Source organism: Pinus tabuliformis, chromosome 1_2, assembly GCF_031772625.1.
Source record: "Pinus tabuliformis cultivar Carrire ecotype Pingquan chromosome 1_2, CPIR1, whole genome shotgun sequence".
Lineage (NCBI taxonomy): Eukaryota > Viridiplantae > Streptophyta > Pinopsida > Pinales > Pinaceae > Pinus > Pinus tabuliformis.
Genome location: NC_142298.1, coordinates 1,022,080,405 through 1,022,091,676, shown reverse-complemented (window position 1 = coordinate 1,022,091,676; position 11,272 = coordinate 1,022,080,405). Strand labels below are relative to the sequence as shown.

Sequence of the window (11,272 nt, the reverse complement as noted above, 5' to 3'; positions counted from 1 at the left end):
TGGACACATCTTGTATGTTATGATAGCCATTCTTTAGCTATGTTTCCAACACTATTGGATATTTATTTCACCAAAATTATGTAACTACAAGAAGAAATATCTTCTATCAAAATCTTGTACCACAATTGAGAAGTTGCCAAAAAACATCCCAAGAATTGCAATTAACTCATACCATAATTAGTAACCCGCTTACATGGACACATTGGCCCAAAAGGTATAAACATATACTGTATATGATTTAAAGTTTGTGAGAAATAACAATACCTTGGTTTATCAACCTATTGGCCTAGGCCAAATGGTCGATGTCATACACCGAAAAGCATTTTCCAACCAATATAAAGAACCCACCTAAGTTCGAAACTTAATTTATCTATCTAAGGAGGGTTGTAAAAAGTTACATTAAACTTAAGAATATAGTATTGTGAAAAGTTACATTAGACTTAAAAATATAGTATCAGTGCATTTACTGGATCTCAAATCTTTTCAATAACGAGAAAATTACAAATTCTTTTTAATTAAAAAAAAAATCTACCTTACACACCAACCAAATAACCCATAAAAAAATATTTAACCATTAAATAAATTTTACAAAGAATCATTATATTTTTCTTATAATATATCTAAATCATTATATTCTTCAAGTTTTATGCCAAGATTTTCCAAATTTTCATTATACTTTTACTTAGGATTTGTTGAATATCATGCCATTATGAATGCAATACGTGGATCAATATTTTGCATACTGGATATTTATCCATAATGAAATATGTTTGGACATAATTGTGAATTAAGTGCAATGATGATGTTCGAAGCTTTTGTTTCATAATGCATTTTAATCCTGGTTAAAAGAATTAATTGGTTAGCGAGACAGGATATTTATCTCTAATGAAATATGTTTGGACATAATTGCAAATTGTGAATTAAGTGCAGTGATGATGCTCGAAGTTTTGATTTCATATTGCATTTTAATTTTGGTTTAAGAATTAATTGGTTAGCGAGGGCCATTCAAATGACGAGGAAATTTGCTTCGTATTAAATGCATTTGCTTTGTTTCGTATTAAATGCATTTGCTTGTACACAGAGATTTCAGTTGAAAGAGCATTTCTCTGTCAATATTGAGATGCACAGAAATCCAACCTGAGCAGAGGATGTCACTATGCTTGAACATATGGCTACAAGTTACAAGCACTCCAGCTCATTGGAAGACAATTTGTATGGAGCCTGAGCAGACATGGATCTAAACCGCTCACATTCTTAAAGCATAAAGATTCTTATTCCTCAAGTTCATCCATTATTCTGACCCATGAGATGAATGGCTGAGTATGCTTATTTAGATTGATGAGACAGCTATGGGACTCCTGACTAGATGACTTCCATCCCTCCAAGTATAGGACCCAAATACATACTTTTTATTTAGAGGCTTTTGAAGGGTGAATTGTATAGTGAAAATCTGTTTTTCTCCTGTAGATTTGAAAGACAACTTCTTGGGATTGATATGTACAGATACACCTGCTGGTTCATCGACTGAAACAGTGTATTCCCCTTTGCCACCAACATTGGTGACAGTCCTGGTGACGGTCTCCTTGTTACTCAAGTTTGCAATGGCAACTGATGGATAGTTCAGTTGATAATCTTTAGGTGGATTTTTCGGGCATTTGAAATTTCTGTTTCGTAAAATGGTAGAAGCATTTGCTCCACTGCCACAAAGAAAGAGTACATAATCTTCTATTGTGGCATCATACAACAGGCCTGGATCTGATGCCTGATTGGGGTTAACTTGACCTGATCCATAACTGAATGGTGTGGCTGGATTTCCAGATGCATCTGAAATTGGATGACCTTCATTGTTTGTAACATTTGCTGCAGGAAAGAAAATGAAATACTCAAAAAAATGTTAAAAGATTACATTGCCAGAAACCCTAGTTTTGAATTTAAAAAGAATGACATTAATCACCAGTGGTCATGAGGGCAGATTTGATAGCGGCAGGGCTCCAATCTTTATGAATTGCCTTTAATAGGGCTGCTATTCCTGCAATATGTGGGCACGACATTGATGTCCCCGAGATAATATTGTACTTTACACGACGATCATCCATTAAAAGCTTGGTAGGAGAGGCTGCTCCACTCCAGGCTGCCAGTATGTTCAGACCAGGTGCTGTAATATCTGGCTGCAAAAACCAATAGAATATGTTAAGCAAGGGAACCCTCAATAAACAGAACATTTTTCCATTTGCATGTGTCATAGATTAAAATTGATGTTTATGCTGATAAACAATCCAAAATAGGACAGGATTTTGAGGTTGTTTATGCTGTTAAACAAACAAACAGAGTACAGCATTTTGAGGCTGGGAAGCTCAAATCACAAATGTAACTCCATGCTTATTGGCTAAGGGGAATGCAGTCTTAATTTAAAAGGTGGTTCCAAACTTTGCAGCTATTGTAAATAGATTTTAAAGTGGGTTTTTGTTTGGCTTAAGAGTCAATATAAAATTTTAACATCAGGTGCCAGAGCACTGAGAAGATGGTTACGAGTCTTACAGAGGAGAGAATATTTTATCTTATCCTGAGGAATTCTGTGTCATAGAATCTTACGAAAAGTATGGTAGTTTGTCCCTGGGAATATTGTATGTCTCCTTTGAAATCTTGTGACATAAAAGCTATGTGAAGAATATTGAGATAATGTGTACCAGGAATATTATATGTGTCCTTGCAATCTTGTGGCACAAAATAAGTGAAGAATATTGCAATAATTGTCATCAGGAATATCGATATGATAAAATCTTATCCAGAGTTTTGTACTTTATCCAAGGAATGTTTTAGGATTATAAAAATTATTTAACTAAACCACTTTTTGGTAAAATTTTGCAAAAATCAAGGTATTCAGTATAATTTAAGTTGTAAAAATATATTAATTCTATGTTTTTCTCCCTCCTGAATTCAAGCCAAAATGATATTTTCCTCTTTATATAATATGTCATATTGTATGTGTTATAAGGAAAATCTTATAACATTGAATTTTCTGAAAAATAGTATAACAATTGTCTGTACAAAAAAATACTGATAATTATATTCCTCACTTTTAGCTCTTTATAAACTTTATATACTTAACACAACATTGCAATTCTGTTGCAATAAACACCTAAAAAGGAAAGGGTCACAGTCTGTAAAAATGAAAATCGAATGTAAATGCCTAATAAACACTAAGTTATTTTTAACTTTTAATTTTTTCTACTCTAAATCCATGTAGATTTGTGCTAGGTAGATTTCTTTATACAAAACCCTATTCAACTCTGACTTTGATTAAGTAAACCTACCAACACAGGCTAGGCTGGAAACCTGAAGTTCTTATTTTGATATACAATTAAGAGCAGGGTTGTGTTCCCTGCGAGACCGTTAAAGAAAACTGACTATATCGTTAGGGTAACATATGTGTGATTTTAAACAAAAGCTCTTATATTCTACACTAAATGTCAAATTGGAAGAGAGAGTTATTATGACAAATTTGAAGAAAAAATTATTACTCTTCCAGAATGAATCTCTTTACCTTCAGGATGTCTGGATTGACCAAATTGGGGCCCCTGGAAGAAAAGGCGGCCATGAATGGTGCTGGCCTGGTTCCCAGGACGGTGTGGGCTGGAACAATATGTGCACGGGGTTTAGTGGTAGAGGTGATGTAGGCAAGTATGGTTGCTGCATCATTAGAGACCACTGCAGTCCCAGGTAGAACATATGCATCCACTGATATTTCTGCTCCATTAATTGGCAGATTCCCCAGAATGATTGCAGCCCCTCCCGCCCTTTTCACCTCTATGCCTTTCCCAACCCTGGTACCATTTCCTCTTAGGCAGAAGACTATTTTATCCTTTACTTTCTTTGAGTCCAAAGATCCTGGAAGGCATTGCCTGCATTTGAACGGGCATTTCTAATACATTGGTCAGTTCATGAATCTTATTGCAATTTATCTATCCATTTATAAGCACAACATAGGTTGCCATTGAGGTTTTGATGTAAATATCAAGTAGGTGGGATGGTTGAGACATACCCAGCAAAGACCAATGGATAGAACTTGTTCGCTAGTTTGTAAGGGGTCACAGTTCGGCCCTGCTCAAACAAAATAATTTAGTAATCTGTTAGTAACAACAAAGAAAACTCAAAACTTTATTGTCTATACAATGCCTATATAATTTCTATATAATTTTTACACAACAATAGATCAACCACAAGGGCTATATCATTTCTACATTTTATTGTCTATACAATGCTTATATAATTTTTACACAACAATAAATCAACCACAAGGGCTATATCATCTCTAGAGAACCATAAATCAACCACAAAGCTTCTATTATCTTTAGGGGCGTGAAAATGGGATTACCTTGAAAGCTCGTATTAAGATACATCATAATTTAATTATTTATTCTATTATTTTTTAGGGCTTGAAAATGGGATTATCTTGAAAAGCTAGTATTAAGATACATCATAATTTAATTATTTATTATTATTTTTTAGGGCTTGAAAATGGGATTACCTTGAAAAGCTCATATTAAGATACATCATAATTTAATTATTTATTAGTATTATTGGTAGTTATTCACAAATATGTACTGGTGTAACTTGAAATGACATCAAAATGGCTTATAAAGGGATGTATTTTTATTTTTGTGAAATTATTTTAAAGGAATATGAGATTATAGCCAATTAGACGTACTTCTTGGGCTTAGGTCTTATTTTGGGATTAAAAAATAGTTTCAGCATAGATTGTACCTGCAAAAAAAAAAAGCATCTTTTATGGTTATGGTTGGAGTTACATTTAATATTAACATATGCTTTGTAATAGTATCTAGTTTTAATTTCATTTGTGAAATCAAATACTAATACTAGCCCTGAGTTTGACTTTGTAATGTCCACTTTTTAATTTTATTATGATATGCTAAGTTATTAGTCTATCTCTTGTGAGATTGATTGCTCTCATAGATTTTCATCTAGCTTTAATCTCATGCATGAAAGGAACTACTAACCTTAAGTTTAATTTTGTAATGCACACTCCTTAATCTCATGCATGAAAGGAACTACTAACCTTGAGTTTAATTTTGTAAAGCACGCTCGTTAATCTCATGCATGAAACCAACTACTAACCTTGAGTTTTGTAATACCCACTCCTTAATCCTATTGTACTATGCTTAGTGTTATTGGTATTATGTGGTAGGCTTATGCTATGGTCTATTATGCTAGATGCTTCTAATTATGATTAGCCTTAATATTTATTAATGTTTAAGTTTGATTAGAATTTAAGAATAACCCGGGAAAGATTGAGGACATTTACTTATGGATCAGTGGAGTTGGTAAGATAGTAAATAGGTCTAAATTTTATGGTAAAGGAGCCCTGGATATAATTAGGTGGGTAATATTGAGGGGAGATATTTTGGAGGTCACGCAATGGATAAATATTAAAGGGAAAGGATTAGGAGAGAGATTTTTTTTTGGAAGGGGGTGAATATTTTTTCATATTGGGTTTTGGAGAAGTCTTGGGGAAGGAGGAGAGGAAGAAACCTAGAAAAGTTAGAACACTCTGGGTTTTGATTTTCAACATAGGTACTGGGTGATTAGAGCACTAGATTTAGACTCACCATGGCTATGGTCTAGGTTCTAGAATCTCAAAGAGCTAAGGAATCTGTGGAAATTTCTATGTTAGAAAGATGAATAAGCTAACAAGATAACATATTCAATTAGGTGATTCCAAAAGAAAGACCACAATAGAATTAAGTGATAAATAACCATTCTTATTATTTTTTATGTTTACTTAAATTATTAAGAAAAAAATATAATATTAAATTAAACTTATTTAATATATAACTATATCTATATATATAAAATAAATTTTTGGTTTACAAATCTGAAGCGCTACTTAAGCCCTCACAAACTTCTTGTATAGGAGAAAGCACAATACGAAAATACATTGCAAATAATATTTCACATCAAAACAATTATATTTTATTAATTTGAATAAAATATTATAAAAATGTTAAGTGGAACGTACCTTGATTTTAGTGCCATCCCCTAGAAACACTAGTGAAACAAAATCTCGATCCACACTGTTGGCCGCCACGGTGGTGATCCACGGAGCAAGGTTTGATGCCGTGCCAGGTTTTGGCCCATCATTACCAACACTGCAAGCCACGAAGACACCTCGGTTGACGGCATGTAGGGTCCCAATGGCGATGGCATCTGTATACACAGTTTGCACGCCAGCAATCCCGATGGATATACTCAACACGTGGACGCCGTCGTGGATGGCATCATCCAGGGCTGCCAGCATGTCAACATCACTACACGTGATCTCCACGAAAGTGCCCTCACCGGCAAGCTGACCCCAACACGCCTTGTACATTGCCAACCTGGCCATCGGAGCCCCACCCGCGGCTTTCCCGGTGGCGAAACCACCCAACGCTGCGGCATCCACTTCCCGGCCGAGAGCAGTCGAGGAAGTGTGGGTGCCATGGCCATCGCGGTCACGTGGCGAACGATACTCTCCTGTCGCTGTTTCATTGAGGGGACCATTGTCGGCTTCAAAACCCTTCAAGTAGTAGCGGGCGCCAATCAACTTGCTATTCATACACAACAAAATTTTCAAGTTAAAAAGCTATACCTACAGTAAGTCAATAAATATAATTTTATCATTCATTAAAAGAGAAATATAATGATGCAAGATTATGAGATGTGATATAGCACTGACTTAATATAGTGAGAATTCTTTTTGACTCATTTAAATGCAATATCAATGAGAATTTTTTTTGACTGGTCTAAATGCAATTTCAAGTTAATGGTGTTATGTGATATTGGAATTATTCATCTTAATCAGTGAATTAATTTTAGACGATTACATTAATTTTTATAGATATTATGAAATAGATTATTTTTTTTTATATAGTGGAAAAATTTGTCTAAATTTAGTTCTCAAACCCTATTCCCACTTATCTTTTAAGAGGTACATTACTTAAAGATTTACACTGGGGAGATTATTAATGACTTAGCAGAGAGTCAACATTAATCACAAAGTGTTGGAAGATAATAACTATGTATTAAAATATATCATGAGCAATAGTAGACTAATGACAATTAATCTTTAACCGGCCATAGGTTCATTAATGCTGGGGTTATATTTAAATAGTATAAATATAATGGTGGGCATGTACAACTGGACAACATTAATGGCTTTATAGATGGGGAAATAAGTGTTTCTGTAGATCATTACCATCAACATTTGTATGGTATGATTTATATTATAGAATTGCTAAAAATTAGATATATGACAATTGAATTACAACAAATATTTTTTTATGGATAAACCAATTATTGTTTTATTATCTTTCTATTTGATCTATTAAATATCAATTTATTTTTATTCAATTAACACCATGTCTATTAAATATCACTTTATTTTTATTCAATTAATACCATGTCTATTAAATATCACTTTATTTTTATTCAATTAATACCATGTAAAGACAGTGAGCTAATCATTAACTTACGACAAAGTATCTAACAACTACAAAATTAAAAAAAAATTCTATAAAAAAGAAAATACACTAAACCTACTAAACCTGTTAAATATAGAACAATAAATATTTTCATCTCACAATCTCACAGATTGATTTGCAACTGTAAAATTCAAAATAAAAATGAATGTATATTCCACTCAATATACCATTAATACCCTGTTAAAAAATGGGCAATCAAAATTAAAATATTGTTAAAAGAAATGACAAATATTAAATATCCAGTCACAGAATATTAAATCTGTGAATCAAACTGTGAATTCAAAATAACTTTGAATTGAACCAGACACAAAATAAATTTGAATTAAACCAGACACACTCCATCTGCAGTACAATTTTAATGCTTTTCCACCTCTGCATGCGCAGCATTTTTAATGCTCAGTGCTCAGCAAAGGGAATTATACTTTTACATCCAACCCCTTTGCCAAAATTTGACCTGCAAACTAATTGTGAGCCCGTCTTTTCATTGTTGGGTGTGATAGATTCACAAACAAGTCAAAGGCATCATCAAACGGGCCCCAAAAATACAACTAATTTAATATTTTATGACTTTTCATTAGGTTAAAGGATAGGCTCTTTTCACATAATTAATTAAGAGAAATTGAAGTATCAAGACCCAGTGGAAAGTCCAGTCACAAAAAGTCTGTGCCCTCATCTTACTGCATGAGTGGTCCCTGACCCAAATATGTTGGAGATAGGGCAGTAGCAGACACCACACGAGATAATTGGATTTTTGAAGCACCGACATATACCAAAAACATTTTACTTCACAAAAAATGATTCTTCGGTAAGAAAAGAAAGTCTCCTCTATGACCACTAATTTGTTGCCTCTGTGACGACATCATGAAGGATTAGGTTGATATTAAAATGCCATTTAGGTGGAGACAGACTACAGAATGGATGAAAATCTGTGACTAACGATTCAACGAGAAAGATATTAATAATCCCAAAAGCTGTAATTTAGTTTTATTGCTATTTTAAGTGCACCCATTTGTCTGTGATTTCGTTTTCATACACGACAAAACATATTTCATGCCATTTTTAATCCTATCCGAATCACTATCCACTGCACTCGTGGTAGTCAAATCAAAGCAATTCCCATCAATATGCTTTAATTGGCGAGGTCCACTTCAGAATTTGGGTATCGAGTCAGGGTGGTTCAGGTAAATTTGAGTCAGTCAAGTTATAAACAGTTTTTGGGTTTCAGGTTTATGAAAACCATGGGCAAAATCATGAAAATTATAAGCAAAATAATGAATTCTCTTAAATCTAGATCCAAAAAACTGCTAATCACTTGACAGAATAAAATTGACCTGAACCACCCTAACATTGCCATGGGAATATCAACGATCATAGCAATGAGAAATACAAAGAAAGTTGCTCGGTTCCACTTACTTGTTACAGTGTGAGAAGTTGAAGCCATTGCCCTTGTCACATATGCCCTTCCATGTGCTTGGGACTGGAGGCATTCCTTCATCGTTGAAACTCTCGGCCTCTGGCCAAATCCCTGCTTACATGACAAAATATTCATGAACTTTTCATTTGTGGACATGTTTCTATCTACAAGACACCCACATCATTAGCATGTTTCTATCCAATAACAATCACTTGCCGCCTGTAGAAAGCCTTGAAGTAGAGGGAACTGGAACTACCTGAGTCTAGGAGGCCAATAATGGTATCTTGCCCATAGTTTGCCTCCTCCCATAATTTTCTTGAGGTTAAAATCGTTCCATCTCCTTGTGTGTTTCTACCCTCCATACGAAGGAAATCCCATGATCTTGTAGTGTGCATCTTTCTGTTTTTGCTGGGAAATACAGAGATTACTCCTTCCATCTCTGCATCAGTTCACAACATTTCAATAATCAATTCAGATACCTTTAGCAACCTATATAGCACATTCTGTAAAATCTTTGAGCAAAGCTTGTTTGATCAAAGATAGGCTTTGCTCAAAGATAATCACAAGAAAACCCATGAGCCATTGCATGCATAATTAGCAACTAACAGCACATTTGTAAATTGTATCTGCTGCCTGATCTCAGAATTTTACAGAAGATATTTGAATATATTCACACCTTATAACAACATCAGTAATATTATTATAGAGATGTCCATGGCTTTAACATATATACCTGAGATGGCAGAAGCTTCTTCAGGTGAAAGATGGGCAGCAAAGCCATTGAAGCTATGTTTGTAACTGTAAAGCAAAGACTCCCTGGCTTCATCGGCACTGCCCAAATCAAGATCACTGAATTAATATCAATATAATACCTGTAAATTTCCATTCTAAAAGACCAAACCAAGGTCTTTGACAATCATTAGATTCATCAATAGCTTGCATGATAGACAATGGGCTTAGTATGTATCTATGGATTGATTGAGTTAATGAAGCAAATAACTCACTTTCCCTTCACAGAAACCATCATGGAATGGTGACTATCAACCACTTCCTCTGGCAGCAGCCCTCCATGGTCGCCTGCATATACAACGTATATCTGCCAACAATACATACACACAAAGCTATAAAAATTTGAATCACCATTCCTACAACTGCATTTAAACTAAACTAAGAACCTTCCATGGTTTATATACTCATTGTGTATGTATATCAGAGATATCCAATCTATATATTATAACAGATAAAGATCTCATTGTCTACGATAAGATATCTCAATGCATGCCCACCTCCTTAGCAGAGATGCCAACAAGGCAGAATGCCATGAGAAGCTTCAATACTGTTAAAGCCACCATGAAGTATTTCATCCAAGCTTGTGATAATAGGCCTAATCCTAGATCCATGATGTTTTTGATTAAAACAATGGAGCTGCAGCTCCTCTCCTTTCTTCACTTCCTTTACACAAACACACAGAAAGTATTAGTCTGGCAATCAATAAATGAATAGCAAAAGGACTGTAGACAGAACACAGAAATGGCAATCCTTATCATCTGTCTGCCCTTCATCTTATTCTAAGCTTGCATGCTTTGCAGCTGTAGCTATGGAAGCAGTGCAAACACATACCACAAAAACAAAAATAGGCCGGAATAACTAGGACAGACAAGCCCTCCTTTCCATTTAAAAATACCATAACTTAACAGCAATTTTTTTATGATATCTAACCGAACAAAATCTCCAGAGACATTTTACAAAGCCAACCTTTTAAGCTGCTGAAATCCAATTGCAGGAGTCACATGCTATGATTTTGTTATTAGAAGTGCCGAGCATCCCCATGTATTTATAGCTCTCACTATGGTTACTGCTCCAGATTCCATTCCATACTTGTCCCTTCCATATTCAAAAATACCACCCAATCTTCTCATGAAAAGTGCTTCCTAATATGTACGGGGGTACCATCATTTCTGGTTTTTTTTAAGTTTTTTCAAGGCATCAATTATTATTACGAGGCTACAAAGCGCTTTGATTTCTGCCAATTCAATGATTTGCTTGCCCACTCAGTGGAAACATGATAGACTGTGTATTCGTAAAGCATTATTATGGTCACTACAAGTCAATGGGCATGTGTCATTTATACATTTGTGTAGGTATAGGACAGATTTATTATTTATCTATATATATATATATCATTGGAAGGTTTTTGAATGGAATTTATTTGTATAGATAAGAGATTTGATTTATTTTAAAAGCTTTTATTAAACATTTTTAAATCAATATAATAAAAGTTATAATTTTGAAATTTTATTAAAATTAGGTTAATGAATAT

At 34.2% G+C, this 11,272-nt stretch overlaps 1 protein-coding gene across 2 annotated transcripts; it reads right to left on the bottom strand.

Annotated features, from left to right (window-relative positions):
- Window positions 1–1,157: 1,157 nt before the first annotated feature.
- On the bottom strand, window positions 1,158–10,846 carry LOC149209589 (subtilisin-like protease SBT5.6). 2 transcript variants are annotated; one of them, XM_089396409.1, is made up of 11 exons: window positions 10,708–10,846; window positions 10,239–10,404; window positions 9,957–10,048; window positions 9,686–9,783; window positions 9,209–9,391; window positions 8,952–9,063; window positions 6,038–6,605; window positions 4,043–4,101; window positions 3,545–3,902; window positions 1,955–2,168; window positions 1,158–1,860 (listed from the first exon to the last, which is right to left on the bottom strand). In XM_089396409.1, the coding sequence occupies exons 2-11, from the start codon at window positions 10,350–10,352 to the stop codon at window positions 1,331–1,333; spliced, it is 2,328 nt and encodes a 775-aa protein (XP_089252535.1). In that variant the 5' UTR covers window positions 10,353–10,404; window positions 10,708–10,846; the 3' UTR covers window positions 1,158–1,330. The 2 variants fall into 2 exon arrangements, with proteins under 2 accessions (XP_089252535.1, XP_089252536.1); XM_089396410.1 differs by having other exon boundaries at window positions 10,239–10,400; window positions 10,708–10,779.
- Between the last annotated feature and the right edge of the window lie 426 nt (window positions 10,847–11,272).

Bases quoted from the DNA above. Each gene is read 5' to 3' on its own strand.
- LOC149209589 (XM_089396409.1), bottom strand. From the start codon at position 10,352: ATGGATCTAGGATTAGGCCTATTATCACAAGCTTGGATGAAATACTTC. The intron at 4,102-6,037 runs GTACGTTCCACT...TTGTTTGAGCAG, and splicing joins GGGATGGCACTAAAATCAAG to GGCCGAACTGTGACCCCTTA. The intron at 1,861-1,954 runs GTGATTAATGTC...TCTTTCCTGCAG, and splicing joins ATCTGCCCTCATGACCACTG to CAAATGTTACAAACAATGAA.